This window comes from Sphaerodactylus townsendi, linkage group LG07 (genome assembly GCF_021028975.2).
Source record: "Sphaerodactylus townsendi isolate TG3544 linkage group LG07, MPM_Stown_v2.3, whole genome shotgun sequence".
Classification (NCBI taxonomy): Eukaryota; Metazoa; Chordata; class Lepidosauria; order Squamata; family Sphaerodactylidae; genus Sphaerodactylus; species Sphaerodactylus townsendi.
Window position 1 is genome coordinate 77,230,333 of NC_059431.1, and position 16,780 is coordinate 77,247,112.

Here is a 16,780-nt window from a genome sequence, read left to right on the forward strand (position 1 = left end):
CAGTTTTATCCAACAAAGTTACAGGAGAATAACCAGTTGGCACAGACATGACAGTTCAAGCAGGGTGCAGCTGTTGTTTCCTATCTTCTTTATACTCCCAGTGTACACCACAGTGTAATGAAATTTCAGACAGACTTCATCTTCTTGCAGCCCTGGCTCTGGAGAGGCTACCCTTCCTTTTTTGAGGAGGAGGGTGGATGAGATAGAGAGACCTGGTGGGTCTCAACAGACAGGAGCAGGATGGTTGTGAGGAAGTGCCACTGAGGAGAAACAGACTGGTAGAAAGCTGACAAAAGGGAACCAAAGACTGGAGCAGAGAACTTCAGAGATTCCTGATGCTCTAGGACTGAAGCTCCAGATATAGATAGTATCAGGTAAGCCCTGGAAAGAAGGACCTGGAACCAGTGAACTCTTATTAGTTGGTTCTGGTGGGTTTTCCGGGCTGTGTGGCTGTTGTCTGGTGGATTTTGTTCCTAACGTTTCGCCTGCATCAGTGGCTGGCAAAACGAAGCATTCAGACCCGTATTAAGGAACACAAAAGACACTGTCGGCTTAACCATCCTGAAAAATCTGCAGTTGCAGAACATGTGTTAAACAAAACTGGACATAATATTTTATTTGAGAACACTGAAATTCTGGACAATTCAGAAGCTTACTATGTCAGACTGCACAGGGAGGCCATTGAAATTCACAAACACCAGGACAACTTCAATAAGAAAGAAGAGACATTAAAAATTAGCAAAACGTGGCTCCTAGTACTTTAAAAATGAACTGATAACCCCACCCTCAATACAATGCACTCAACCACACCTTTGCATAGCAAGTTCCACCCAAACACGTAATAATTGATTCCCCACCCTGGGACATGGACAATATACCACACTAAACTTTCCCTTCTCACTTAGACACAGTGTGAAACAGACTTTTCTCTGTGATACACCTCTGAAGATGCCAGCCACAGATGCAGACGAAACGTTAGGAACAAAATCCACCAGACCACGGCCACACAGCCTGGAAAACCCACCAGAACCAGTTGAATCCGGCCGTGAAAGCCTTCGACAAATCTTATTAGTTGATTGGCAAGCACTAAAAGGTCTTACTAGGGACTTATGGACAGAAGCATAACAAGGGTGTGTGCAAGGGGACTGGAGTCCCAGGTGCCACTTGGGCAGGTTACATGTGGCGCATGTTGTCAAGCCTCTCCCACTCCTTGCACCCCTGCCTGAACTTCACATGGTGTTTGGGAGCAGGGGTGTAGTTGGAATCAGCCAGTAAGGACTCACCTTTCCACAAACTCCTCATTGAGTTAGGAGCTGGGCGGGCCTGTTAGATGCTGGGCTGGGCTTGGCCAGGCCAGGCCAGGCCAGGTCCAGCTTTAAACTGCAGACTGAGCCCAGGACTGAACTGAGCAGTTGGGCTGACCAGCTTCAGCTTTATACTGTTGGCTCCACACACACCCCAAGCTCCACTTCCGGTCAGGTACTTACCCCAGGAGCCATTTTAAGCAGTTATACTTACAGATACCCTGATACCAGTTACTATTTCTACCATCACAACCCTTTTGGGATTTACTTCTACATTAATGTTCCTGTTCTATACAGTTGAGTGCTAGTATAGTTGCTGGAACCCACCAGAGTTGGGAAGAGGTTGCCATCCCCGAGTTGCCATGAGCACTTGTCTCGAATCTGAGCATCTACATAGATGTAGAACTGGTTCTATTCAAACTATGGAGCATGTCTAATTTTCTTGTAGAAGATGTAAGCTGTTAAAAACAGACCTGACTGATTTATTAGTTCCCATTATAGACCTCCCATTATAGACTTCAATTTTTACTCGCTAATTGTGATCCAGTTATCACAGTTCCCGTAGAAAAAATTATTTTAGTTGTATTTGAATTTAAGAGGCATGAGGAGAATGTAAAGAACTTAAATATAATGGAATAAATTATACCAAATAGAATAATTAAAAGGAAAACAATTCTGCTTAGCACTTCAGTGTGATTAGCTCACAGCCTAGACTAGGAGCTGCACCATTAGAGACAGTGAGGGAGAAAAAGAGGCTGCTGACTTGCATAATTATTGCACAAGTCTTGCAAAATAATTTATGATTAATGAATTTTTGATGAAAGAGTCCACAGTAAGTTCCTAACTAGTTCTGGTGCAGAAGACTGAATACACATGGATGAGTAAATCAGTCATCAGTCTATCACCTGCACAAAAATAAACTGGACAGCCACAAACAAATGCTTATCTCAGTTACTAATTTCACTTGGGTGAGAAATAAGAATATGGTAACCCCGTTTAAAAACTAAACGCAAACATGCAAGATACTATTATTCACGTACTGTATGCTCGTATAGAAATTAGTATTTATTTTCATTAAATCACCATTGTGGGGCACAAGCTTAGTCAAACCAAAATTTAATACTGAAGAAATAATGCTAATGTACAAGCCTAGTAGGAATAAAGCAGGAAACAGGATACTTACTATAAGCAAAGTGATGTACAGCTAGAAATATGGTACCTTGTGCATAGGTACCATAATGGTTTGGCAAATGCAAAGAATGTTTTCATAATATTTATTTAGATAATTAGAATGCTTCTTTTCCTGAACTGGCTTGAGGCAGCTGACAACTAACAATAACAACCAAATGGATTATAAAAACATACTGGGGCATGTCAACACCATACAAATAGAGCAGTCAAGTTGATATAACAAATCTCAGTTTCAGTGCAGACCATAAAACAGCTGAAAGGATGCAACACATAGTTTTAAAACATGTTTGGCCTGGCACCTTGTAGAGAAAGAATTGGTTTTTATACCCTGCTTTTTCTAAACCTTTAAGGAGCTCAAAGCAGGTTACAATTGCCTTTCTTTCCCTTCTCCACAACAGACACCTTCTGAGGAAGGTGGGGCTCAGAGAGCTCTGAGAGAACTGTGACTAGCTTCATGTGTAAGAATGGGAAACAAACCTAGTTCACTCATGTGAAGGAGTGGTAAATTAAACCTGGTTTTCTAGATTAGAGTCCAACACTTTTAACTACTATACCACACTGGCTCTCAAAGTAAGTACGATAAGCAGGCCAGGCAAGCTTGGGGTGGTGGGGGGGGGGGGCATTTGAAAGACAAGATAGCACCACTGGAAATGCTCTGTTACTAGTTGCTATCCTCTGTTACTAGTTGCTATCCTGATTGTGGAAGGTGGAAGCACACAGAGCAGGGGTTGAAAGGCAGGCTGGACAGTACAGGAAGAAATGGTCCTTCATCTACCCTAGTCCTTAGCTGTGTTCAGGGCCATAAAGGGAAGAACCACCACTTTGAACTGTGACAACCAAATATTCTGAAATGAGATATTCAGGTACAAAATTGGACTTGAAGTGCACATAACAACAGTGATAGTGAAGCAGTATTAATGTGTTCCCTACAGCAGGTTTAAGTATACAACAAGTGGGAATATTTTCCATTCTACTAATTCTCCAGTGGTAGTGGGAAGGAGAGATCTTGCTGAGAGAAAGCTAGAAACACCTGAGTTCCATCTAGTTCCAACTTTGACCTCTCCTTGCAGGTATTACAAAGCTCAGATAGGGCTTGCAGTCCCAGCTTCTTGGTCCTTTGGTTTCTTACTTAGGGCTTACAGCCAGTGCCACTGCATGAGCCACCAGTGAATCCTGATCAGTCCAAGGTGGGGTGTTTTTTTTGTTCGTTTGTGTATTTGGTCCATGTGTATTGTATGTTTTGTTTTGTTGCTATCAGATGCTTTGGGCTGCTTAGGGGAGAAGAGTGGGGTATATTTAAATAAATGAAATAAAATGATTGGACTGTGTGTGGAACATGAACAGCATGCTCTTTGAGCCCAGTCACCACATGGAACAATTTACACTGGTTTTACCAGGACACTGCACTGATGACCAAACAAAAACTATTCATAATTATTGACTGCCCTTGATTCTATGAATGGGATAACACAGTTGAAATGGTGTGGGGTTTTTTACGTGCAGTGATACCGTTGAGAGGCAATAATGCAAATTACATATTTGCCTTAGCAAAAAATATTTTACTGAATTTTTAAACAAGAGAGCTGGTTCTATTTATAAAAACTAATAGCAGCATCATTGAATAAGAGGAAAATCTATTCAGACTCCCTCTGTTGTAGGTAGCAATTTTCTCTCACTGCTACTTTTCTGATTTATGCCCAAAGCATGTAGGTTTTTGGAAAGAAGCAGCAGATTAAATTTACAGATGTGATTTCTCCCCTGGAGAGTGTCTGAAACATCTATATTCTATAAGGAATTGAGCTGAAATTCATACTAATTACCAAGAACAATATTTCTTGGGATTTTGTGCTGAAAATCTTGGAACATCTGCAATGCAGCTACAGATTCTATAATTGAATTCAAAGTATATATACTAAACAACAAGACAGATTACTCATAAATAGCTTTCTCACTGAGCAATTACAAATTGAAAAGGTACACATCAAGGATGCCCTTTGTCTCCACTCTCGTTTAACTTAGTATTAGAAGTGATAGTGTCAAAAATCAGACAAGACCATAAAATTCAGGGTACAAAAATTGATGAAGAACTTAAGATGAAAAGTTATGCAGACAGCATAGTCCTGATCACTATAAATCCTCAATTATCAATTAAACATTTGATGGATCAGATAGATCAATACAGAACACTTTCAGGTTACAAAATTTATGAAAGAAAACAAAGATTATCATAATCTTTTTAACATAACAAAAAGTAACAGAGATTGGTAAAGTTATGAATTGTAATGTTTACTCCAAGAGTGTGAAATACTTAGGTTGAAATAAAAATGGACAAAACAAAACATTATTTTAAAATAATTATTCTGTTATCTGAAAAAAATAAGATTTATTAAAATGGACTAAATTAAAATTATCATGACTTGGAAGAATTGTTACCAGACCGACGTATGGTGGATCAAAGGGATCCTGTTTGGAAGACAGTGGCATTTCTACCCACCTCAGCCAACCCTTAGAGTGCTTAGCAATACAGTGTCAAAATGGGGAGCCCATTATTTGCAGTGGCTCAGTGAACCTTAAGGGATAAGAACTATATCTGGATTGTCTCCCTCCAAATCAGCCTGCACAATACTTCTCTCACACCCTTCCTAACAGGATTAAGTGAACACAAATACCTCACTCTGGATAGAGTTCCCATCTCCAGCCCTGAACCATACACCCCCGTGAAGACAATGGATGTGCTAATGTGTTTACCTGCCCAGTGTTGTACTAACTAATGTTTCTTCCTCTAAAGCCATCCACAAACCATTTCATTTACATTGTCATTGTTTTACAGCTGTAATCCCATCAGTTAAATTCCCCTTTGGAGACACTCCCAAGCCTGGACCATAAGTCCATTAGACCAACAACCCAACCTTTAAGGTTGATGTCTGTCTCTTGTCTTTCCCCTGAAAGGCAGGACTCTTCTTTGTCCTGGGAAATTAAGGATCATTCTGCATAACCCTGAGGGTCCATTTTTCCCTATAAGAAGCCCCTTCTCCCAGTAGTCAGTGTTCAATATCTCTAGACAATTTCTGGCTGTGATATTTCTCCACAATGCATTGTTCTTCCAGAGCTAAGTGCAGGTCCCTCAGTTCTGTTCATTGGACCATTCTGCTCCTAGACCTTTAATTCCCCAATTTCCTCATCTATTCCAGACCTATCCCCTCACAACTGCTTATATCCTAGGACTGTGTGTATGTTCTGCTGCTTTGATTTTTATTGTGTGCTTGTGTACTCCCACTATCCCTGAATGAAAATTGTTAAACTTTTTGCTCTTTTGCAAGTTTCTTGCAAAAGCTGACTCCCATATACATAGGCAATCATGGTCTCACATTGCCTAACCTCTAGTTATGCCAATAGTCTGCTCTCGCTAATTTCCCATTCTAAAAGGGAGCGACTTCCCTCCACTTTGGGTAACAGAATAGCTGTGGTTCAAATGAACATCTTACCAAAGTTAAACTTTTTATTTCAAATTTTACCAATTTATATACAAGACAAAATTTTAAAGACTGACAAACGCAAATAAATAAACAATAAAAATTTCAAATAAACCCGGAATCAGATTTACAGCCCCACAAGATGAAAAGAAAAGAAAAGATATCACTGTGTCTAATATTAAGCTATATTATCAGGCAGCACGTCTGGTTTGGATTACAGATTGGACTAAAGATCCAAGGCAAATAATAATAAAATTAGAGACAGCAGACTTGCAAACAGGTGTAAAGGTTCCTCTGCCACTGTAAAGGATTCCCACCACTTGGCACCACCGTAAAGGAATCCTTATCCAGTAAAGGATCCTCTATACCCCGTATGCTGCTGAGGGAGAAACAGTAGCTTTGAGAGCAACTCGGCAGTAGGGCACGGGCACATCCCACACCCTACACACACAAGCTCTTTAGGCTGATCCTATCAGGCTATATCGTGCTGCCACCATTGAGGGAAATTTACCACTGTGAGGAGATTTCACTTTTTCCTCCAAATCTGTTTACACCCTGGAATGTTTATTTATAGAATTATTAGATTAGATATTATAAAGATTATTACTCTTTACTTTTTCTTAGCCAGGTACGCTTGGATGTTACAAACAGTTCTTAGATATTCACTTTGGTTGTTACCAATAGAATGCTGACTTATTGTAAATAAATCTTCTTTTGCTAAGTTACTTCCTTCAGGGTAAACCTTCCTACACAGACCTGAACAAACATCTAAACCACCCACCCTTTTCATTAAAGAGTTTCACATTGGGCTAAACAGAGCAACATTTGGGGTTCCTCTAAGCCCTCTCTTGACTCTGACAATTATGCAAGACATACCCTCAGAGACTCTCTGATCCCATATCTGGGAGCTATCTCTGCAGAGGCTATAACCAAGCCCTTTGTGTGGTTTTAGTATTGTCCCTGTGATTAGGCTTTCCTCTGGACTTAAGACTCAGGTATCATACAACCACCCTGGCCTTCTGATGTCCTTCTCCAACACTTGGCTATCTAGCCTTTCTGAGATAATATTCTTTTCCTGTCAGCTCTGAGAATTCTCTCTCTTGCATTCTGCCTTTCCCAATCTGGCTCTGCCTTACTCTGGCTCTCTCTCTTGAGAACACACCTGCCAATTCCAGCAACATATAGTTTTCCTTTTTTTTTTTTTGAACTATCTTTGAAGACATGTATAACAGAATCTTAGCTACTCAATAGACTCCCATTGAAAAGCATTGGGACCATGTAGGATAGGTCTGCTGCCCATAGAGAACCATGCTTTTTTAGATGCTGTTTAACCCCAGAAGATGTTACGACAATCGACAAAAAATATAAGGAAACATGTTGGAAATGTCGAGAAAAAATTGGATCGTTCTTTCATATATGGCAGACCTGTAAAAGGCGAAAAAGTACCGGAAAGAAATTCATTCAGAAGTGCAAAAAGTCCTGTAGATTAATTTCTGAATGGATCCCAAGACCATATTGCTAGGCTTCTTTTTAAAAAAAACCTCATTAACAAAATTATAATTATTCATGTACAATTATTCATGTACAGCAACCAGAGTTTCAATCACTTCCAGTTGGAAAATGGGAAAATTTCCTGACAAGGAGAACTGGGGAGATACAATCCAAGAGTACTCTAACATAGCTAAACTGACCAATCCTGTAAATAGAAGACCAAAACAGGAATTTAATGAGAAATGGGAGTTATACTTTAGATTTTATGTATTCATCTGATTACTTAAGATATTATTTATACTTATAAGACTACTGTGTGTCTTCATATATATGCATATCAATAGACAATTGTAAAACATGTATATATGATACTTTAATAACCAGATTAGAATAAAGACTTCTTGGATTATTCTGTACACTTTTTGTTGGTAAAACAATAAAAGAACTTTAAAAAATAAATTTACACCATGTACAAGCTACACAATGTAAGAAAGAGATCGCTGAAATGTGTAAACTCCATCAACATACTTCTATTGATGATTTCAGGTGATTCACATCGCTTGCAGATGGGCTATCAACATACATCAATTCAACTGGCTCTCTCGTTGTGTGCTTGTTTTTCAAGTTAATTAGATCTAGCATCAGGCTTTCCCCCACAAAATTGTGTATAACTATGACACAAAACCAAATGTTAAATGGAAGATTGACAAAAAGATCCATCTAGCAATTCTTGCAGAAGGAATCTCCAGTGAACAATCCTTTGAACCAGTAACTGGTACACCCTATGATCAGGGGCGTAACGAGGCAGCCCTGGGCAAACTATAGCCCTGGGCAAAACCTGAGTTGGATGCCCCCCCGCCATGGGCGGCCACTCCACCACGACCAATTTTTTTTGCACCAGAACATTGGTGCCTGCAGGGGGTGCAGTTTTGAGGCTAGCGGCACCAAAATTTCAGCATATCATCAGGAGACTGTCCTTATGCTACTCCCCAAGTTTTTTATGCCTAATAAAGGTTTACTGTACTGTACTCCCCAAGTTTGGTGAGGTTTGGTTCAGAGAGTCCAAAGTTATGGACTCCCAAAGGGGGTGCCCCCATCCCCCATTGTTTCCAATGGGAGGTACTAGGAGATGGGGGGTACAGTTTTGAGGGTCCATAACTTTGGGCCCCCTAAACCAAACTGCACCAAACCTGGGGGGTATCATTAGGGCAGTCTCCTGATGGGTCCCTGAAAGTTTTGAGACTGTGCCTTCAGAAATGTGCCCCCCCACAGCCTGCAACCCCCATTGACAGCAATGCAGAAAACTCAATGCAGAACAAAGATTCTTGGGCAAATTTCTGGGATGTCCCTGCAGGGGGCGCATTTTTGGATGTATCGGCACCAATATTTCAGGGTATCATCTGGAAACTGTCCTTATGGTACCCCCAAATTTGGTGCAGTTTGGTTTAGGGGGTCCAAAGTTATGGACCCTCAAAGGGGGTGCCCCATCCCCCATTCTTTGCTAAGGAGATGGGGGTTACCCTTTGAGGGTCATAACTTTGGACCCCCAGAACCAAACTGCACCAAACTTGGGGGGTGCCATCATCTCCAGATGATACCCTGAAATGTTGATTCCGATACATCCAAAAATGCACCCCCTGCAGGAACATCCTAAAAATTTGCCCAAGAATCTTTGTTCTGCATTGAGTTTTCTGCATTGCTGTCAATGGGGGGTTGCAGGCTGTGGGAGGGGCACATTTCTGAAGGCACAGTCTCAAAACTTTCAGGGTCTCATCAGGAGACTGCCCTAATGATACCCCCCAAGTTTGGTGCAGTTTGGTTCAGGGGGGCCAAAGTTATGGACCCTCAAAACTGTAGCCCCCATCTCCTATTACCTCCCATTGGAAACAATGGGGGATAGGGGCACCCTGTTTGGGAGTCCATAACTTTGGACTCCCTGAACCAAACTTCACCAAACTTGGAGGGTAGCATAAGGACAGCCTCCTGATGATACGCTGAAATTTTGGTGCCGCTAGCCTAAAAACTGCGCCCCCTGCAGGCCATAAATGGAAAACCACTAAAATACCCAAAAACAAACCCAGCATTTTGATGCCCCCCACAAGGTGATGCCCTGGGCAGCTGCCCACCTTGCCCAATGGGCATTACGCCATTGCCTATGATAGTTTAACAGCCTGTGCAGGTAATTAAATGAGACAGATGAACGATATCACATTTCATCAGACCAAATAGTGGCATGTTCCAATTCCATCTCTATTGGCCCAGCAAACTCACTGGGCACAGCAGATGCACCACAGTCATATGAAAAAGGGAGCATATGCATGCAGCATACATTGAAACTAATTAACAGCAAAATTTCCACTTCTGCCATGATGTGGTTCTTGCTCCAGGCAAGTTACTTTAAATTATCAAGAAAACAAGTTGCAATTTGTAAGTGTTGAGTGTAAACTGGCAGCTTCTCTGCTCTGCATCTTCCTGCCAAAGAGATGAGGAAAGCGGAAAACCTTTGATCTTGACAAGGGCAAATATTCTGAAGAGGAGTCTGGCACAGAACCATCTGGTTCTGCATAAATAAATGTAAGGAATGAAGTTAAGGGTGCTCACCTGGATTTGATGTGTTTGCCTTGGCACAAAGATTTATTGATTTTCCTCATGAGGAAGATGCTACTGTCTAGAAGCCATTGCCTAATTTCAATGTAATATATGGCAATATTTCATCACAGTATTGCGTTGCTTTCTATTACATTGGCATATTTTTCAGCAAAACCTATGTTGCAGTTTCCAGTTGCAAATTGGAAATGGTGGATGTATCATTTCTACAAGATATCTCTGATTAGGGCTCCACTTCCAGAATTTATGCTACAGAGTACTTCTACTGAAGCGATAATAACTTTAATGAACTGTTTCCTTGTGAAAATGAAAGTCTGCCAGTTGAATGTAACTAGTGGACAATTCTGATCTTTTTACCTCTCCATATGAGTGTGTCCATAACACCTTTATTTATACCTTACCTAATGATATAACTACTTAATCACATGGCAAATCTCCACAACAGCACCAGCTACACCAGGGATGTATAGCACTGAACTTGAAACTCTATATGCAGAGTAACAATTCAAAGACTTAGGCAACCTGCTTTGAACATTTCCACATGAAAATGGTTTTCAGCAGCTATTTACTGCGGAAATTGAAGTACCTGCATACACATTGAAGTATAATATAAGAAGGATATATAGCAGGGCACTAAATTAGAAAACATTCCCTTCATATGTTCTTTTCCCCAAATAATTTTTCAAATTGTACCAGCAAAGAGGAATGAAAGGAATAAAGAAGCCTCTAGAGAAAGCTAAAGCTGCAAGCCATTTTTACCACATTAATATCCAGTCAGTTACACATTGGAAGAAGGTACATGAACCGAAAAGTTAATAGGCTAATGGTATTTAGTTATTCCCCAGCATATTAGTAGATTTACATTTTAATCTTACAAATCTATTTTTCTTTGATAAACTCTGAAGCATGAATTCTTTTCACAATAAGCAGCATAAAATCTCCCAGAACAATGTGTAGTCTAAAATATTCTAAAGTTTAAGTTAATATATGTGAGGACAATTCCGAGTTTTGAGCATTTTTATTTTTTCTTTACGGCAGAGTGGGAAATGATGTTGTCTTTGTTTTCAGTTCAAATGTTAAAATACAGATTGTAGTTTAACTGCTAGATGCTGATAGATTAATTTGCAGTTTCACAACAACAGATTAATCTGGATTTATTTAGTGGAAACATCCATTCAGTGTCCTGAGATGGTGCTTTCCAAGTATCACATTAATGCCTTGACCTATTTGCAAGTTTCCTGTACACAAAAGGCTTGCCAGTAAATTGCTTCAGTGGACTAATTCAAGCAGATTTTACAAAAACCCTACACATCCTCAGAAACAGAGCATTCTTTCATTGGCCTTCATTGGTTCTTTCATTGGCTCCAAGAGCATCTGCAACGTGTACAACTAAATACAAAATGTAGGTTTGCTTTCATATCCATATCAGGAACTCTGTACTGTGAGGAGGAACTCATAGCAAAATGTGATTATAAAATGTTTTATCAATTGCTTCAAGCAGCAACAGGGATAACTAAAGGCAAAGACCTACAAGAATGATAAAAAGGTCTGATTCTATCACTATTTGACATTAAGGGATGGCCAAGAGATGATTCACTTTCATGGACTGTTTATGATTTCCATAGACAACCAGAAAACCAGTAACAGGCCTGATGACACAATTGTATCTTTTCCTACATGAGCATAATATATATAGGTTTTATTCAAGCACAGGAAAATTACCACATATTTTTATCCTGCACAAAGGACATTATTGGTAGATTGTTTCTCCCTAATCTCTAATGTGAACATTTCTAATGTTTCTCCCTAATCTCTAATGTGAACATTTAATTTTTCAATATTTTCATTTACTCTGCCATCAAAATGATAAAACTGCATGCTCTTCATTATGGTACAGCATAAAAGCTCCATAGCACAATAATTTCTTGACCTCTAGTGACAAGTGCACTTGCTCATTGAAGAAACCTGAGTACAATTCTGAGTACTGCATCTTTGAAATTTATAAGTGAATAGTGGAACTACCTTCTTGTATATAAAAGCCAATTGACTTTAACCTAGTCCACATTCATAACTATTCCCACAAAGAGTTCTCTGATGCAGATTTGGCAAAAACAAACAAGTCTGCCAATATCTAACTGTGGCTTCACTTCCCATTTCTTCAAATAACCAAACAAAGCGTGACTGTCACATGACTGAACCTAGGCCACATGTTCATTTGTGCATTCATTTGTTTTGGGACATTTCTTCTGAGACTGCCAAATTCAGCTTCCTGAATTTTACCATCTTTCCAAAGGAGCCCAAAGAGTAGGATCTCCCTGCCCATCTTTAACAGCCAACAATTCCACCTGAAGCTGTCAACTAGCTGTAATGTTAACTCATATGAATATATTCTTTTTTTTATTTCACTCTGAACGTTTTTCTAGTTTAGAAAGGAGCAATGCATTCTTTAATTAAAACCATAGGAAGTTACCAATGGGCAATTTCAAATTTCACTCACATACTGATAATCATTGGTTATTCTCTTTAAAAAAAAAAAGGTAGTAATACTCTGGTTGGTTGATAGCACCCATCCAAAAAGAAGTCCCCCTTAGGTTTTAATAATTGGAAGCCAGACTCCTTTACAGCTGTGTACTGCTCAAGCCGTTTAGCAAGCAACCATGATACAGTGACCTTGCTTGAGCCTAAGAAAGTTTGGGACAGGCCAATGGCCAAATGGGACTTCTATGAAAGATAGCTTCAGTTCCATGATGGAAGAAAATTGTCATATAAAGGTAATAACAAATAGTTTACTTCATGATCACGCTGTCATCTGCAATAAAATTCTTACTAGAAAATGATATTCATAAATTTCAGTCTCTGGTTTTATCATGACTCACTTTGGACAAAAGGGGGAAAATTACCCTCAAAGGAAATATTGGTAGTTACCTTGCAAGGCATGGGCTTTTTAAAGGTGATTTCAGCTTGAGTCCAGACTCCTTTGGGAGTTTCCAAGACAGACCAGATTTTTTCTTGAACCACATGGTTTTCTTCAAAGATATAGACAACCAGACTGTCTCTCATTTTGAAAAAGCCATATAAGGCATAATAAAACCGCAGGCAATACTGTAAATTTCCTGGCAGAGTGGGGCTGTATAGACGGCCAATGTACCCAGGCTGGGATGTAAACTTTGTATTTGCCAACAAGTAGTAACCTGAAAAACAATGTCATTTAAAATATTTTCAACAATTTATTACAATTTACTCACTTCAGGAAACTTTCGACCATTTTATAGATCTTTGTGCTACAGGAAATTTTCACTGGCAAATGTAAAATTATAACACAGAGAATTTGAAGTGTTTGTCAAACTCTTTTAAAATGAAAATCTCCTAATAAGGTTTCTGCCATCGATATATTTTAAATTGCACATAGCTAAGTTGCAGTTGACATTGCAGATTAACACATGATGTAACATAATGTATGTTTTACAGAAAAAATCTTATTTTCCAGTTAGAACTCTACTGTCAGGCAGACTCAGCTTCAGGATAACCACTCGCTGAATACAAAAGTGAGGGTAAGACATGCAGCCCGTTCTCCCCTGCTAGATATTCAGTGGACTGCTAATACAAAAGCCTGTCTGGTACACACTGATGTAGAAGGGAAAGTGAAGAAGAGAAATCTGTAACCTTAGCTTTTTTCAGTAACCTTGACGATACTCCTGCAAGATGGGCTAGAAATGCAGTATGAAAATAAATAATGAAATATGCATTATGTCTAGAGTTGCCAGGTCCCCCACCCCATCCCGGGATGGATTTAGTTGCCAGATCCAGGTTCAGAAAACTGCTGGAAATTTGAGAATGGAGTCTGGGGAGGACAGGGACCTCAGTGGGGTACAAAGTCATAATGTCTACCTGGCAAAGCATTCATTTTTTTCCAAGGAAACTGATCTCTGCGATCTGGAAATGACCTGTAATTCTGAGAGGTCCCCAGATCCCATCTGGAGGTTGGCATCCCAGAGATCCATTCTCCAAGAGAGGGTCTTTCCTCTTGCAGACATACCTTATCAAGGGGCTTTTCTGCATTGGGGAAGACTTCTTCCACACAAGGAAAGCATATTTCTAGTATAAGTGACTCTACAAATACCTCACAGTGATAAACATATGCCAAACAAACAGAATAAAAAGGCATTAGAGGTAGTAAAACTGGAGAGAATAATATTTCCCAGATAGTACTGTGTATGAGGTTCTACAATTTCATCCTGTTGAGAAAATTAATATGCACATCCAACTTATTTTTCCAGTCTGAGGGGTTTTTTTTTTTACTTACCCACTCCTGTCGTATGGTCTCCTGGCCTGTATGCATTAGGCTTTATTTTTACCCTGCTCCAGCCAGGGCCATCCATGTTATCTTGATAAAAATTGCACAAATCCTCCTCAAAGCTACAGCTTGCTTCTGTAGAACCAAAGGAAACTTCTGAAAGGCAAAAAAATATTAAAACTGACGAATGTGTGTGGTTAAGCAAGGCACAAGTGTATATGAGTATTTATCAAACAACAGTGTCTGGTTTTCTTTTGTTGTTTTTTATTTTACTTGTTCATATTGAGTAATTGAATATTACACAAAATATGGTAAACGGTCCACTGTGGGCAGATAATATTTTTTCTGCTTTCGCCTGTTTTAAGTGCATAAGCACTTAAATGGGCCTATTATATAATATAATGGGCCTATTAGAAGCAGATGTGTGAATGCTTCCTGTATGCTATCCAGTCTTCCTCATCCACTTCCCTCTCAACTGAGTATCTCCCAAAAGCTCTCTCTCACTTTAATTCAAGTTACTTCTGCAACAGAGCACACTAACACACTCTCATTTTCTACAATGATCTGCTGGGTGGTCTGCATGTGTCTCTGTGCAATGCACCATGGTAAATAAGCGGGGATCAGTATAAAACAACAAGTAATACACAAAACTTACACTGAAGGTGGCCCACAGGATTAAGCTGTCAATGAATAAACTTATGATCAAAAGTAAAACAATTCTCAGGTGTATTTTATAACGAACTCACCACACCCCTGGTGCGGGGGTGTGGTGAGGCAAGATGAGGTGTTCCAGGGTGTTTCGGGGACATACTGGAGCGGGGCGTGGCAGATGTGCAGGACACAGGCATGCCCTGGGCGAAATTCCCCCTTGCTCTGCCTCTACTGGGGGGCCTTTGCCACCAACCCCCTACCCCTGATTTGTCCAAGAATCTTAGAGGCACCTCTCAGCTCAGGAGAACAACTCATTTTACCGAACTGCCGCCTGCCAGAGCAAAAGCACAAACCAACCACAGATGAATTCAGGCACAGAGTAAGCTGATCCATTATTAATCCAGTCCAGTTGAGAAAGTACTAGGAACAAAAACTAATACTAATAAAGTTCTCAAAATAGTGAAAAAACTCACACTCCTAACCCCTCCTAGGCCTAAAAAATATACTAACTACCAGAGCTCCAAACTACCGGTCTAGTCCGGGCGCCATCTTGTAGGAGCGATTTGATTCTCTAGGGTGCCCTACTATTGAGGAGCCAGCTGTGGCACAAGGATTTGATTCTGTGGTTGGCCCTTCTACTGGGGAGCCAGCTTTGGCACAAGGAGCCTTACTTGGTCAGGAATGGTGATCCTGTAAAAGAAGGCTTCCCCCACTGGAATAAGACTTGTGAAGATCACACCATGGTATATCTAATCCTGTCAAGACGGTTTTCTCCATAGGAACAAGCCTTACAAAGAGCCTGGCTGGATCTCACCAATGATATACCTAGTCCAATCTAGATGGTTTCTTTCATTGGAGCAAGGATTAAGAAGTGGATCAGATTAATGGTTCATCTAGTCCATTCAGATTGGTTCCCTCCTTTAGAGCAAGGCTGACAGTGGAAAAGAGTTATAGCATCCAAGTAGATACCAATTATGGTTGTCAAGGATCCTGGAGAAAAATGTCCTGCTATTCACCTCCATATTTTCAAATGCAATAAAAGACAGCAATTTTGCAGTGCTTCTCTGTTTATATAAAAACTCTCAGCTATGAAGCCTCTTGTGTTTATATCGATATATCAATATAATAATTAACAAAAATTGGAGCAGTAACAAATATGAAAAAGGGAAGGTGAGAGGTGTGCAAAGTAGTGCCAGGGAGTGGGAGGAGCTGGTGGCAGGCAGAGGGAAGATGTCTGCACCAAAGCTATGCTCATTGGTAGATCTCCTCCACTCTCATGGCAAAGAAAGTTAAAGTCACGCTTAAAGTGGTGTCACTTGGCATGTGGAGAATGGAAATTGAAAGTGGAGATTGGGAAAATACATACGAACAAGAAATGTTGCTGCAATGGACATTTGCCCCTGCCACGCAGCAGATACCTCATGCATAATGGGCCATGGAAGACAATTTTAGGATCACTGAGGTAAACCAGCTTCTTTTTAAATTAAGTTTTGTTTTATAACACTTGAATGATGCTGAAAATGTATGTTAGTTTTCCAGTTCAGTATTAGTTGTGCTCCTACTAGCCTATTCAGAATGCCATTAAAATCATTCATGACAAATTTAATTTTTAAATCGCAGATAGGATTTTCTAACATTAACAGGTAAGTGGGAATCACATGTTGACCTTCTATGGTACTTTTCACTTCATTGTTACTGATGTTTCAATATTAACATGTAACATTGGTTACTTATAACTGATGGTCTATGCTACTATTTTATGCACTGAT

At 39.9% G+C, this 16,780-nt stretch overlaps 1 protein-coding gene across 2 annotated transcripts in view; it reads right to left on the minus strand.

The window, feature by feature from the left end:
- The window catches only part of MAMDC2 (MAM domain containing 2), a 68,932-nt gene that overhangs the window by 15,769 nt on the left and 36,383 nt on the right, over positions 1–16,780 (minus strand). For both annotated transcript variants that reach the window (XR_007245151.1, XM_048504655.1), the window contains exons 8-9: positions 14,370–14,516; positions 12,992–13,257 (exon numbers count right to left, since the gene is read on the minus strand). Coding sequence is in view for 1 of the 2 variants with exons in the window: in XM_048504655.1 (XP_048360612.1) it covers positions 12,992–13,257; positions 14,370–14,516 (413 nt within the window). In the remaining variant the exon portion in view is untranslated. The remainder of the gene's footprint in view (positions 1–12,991; positions 13,258–14,369; positions 14,517–16,780) is intronic.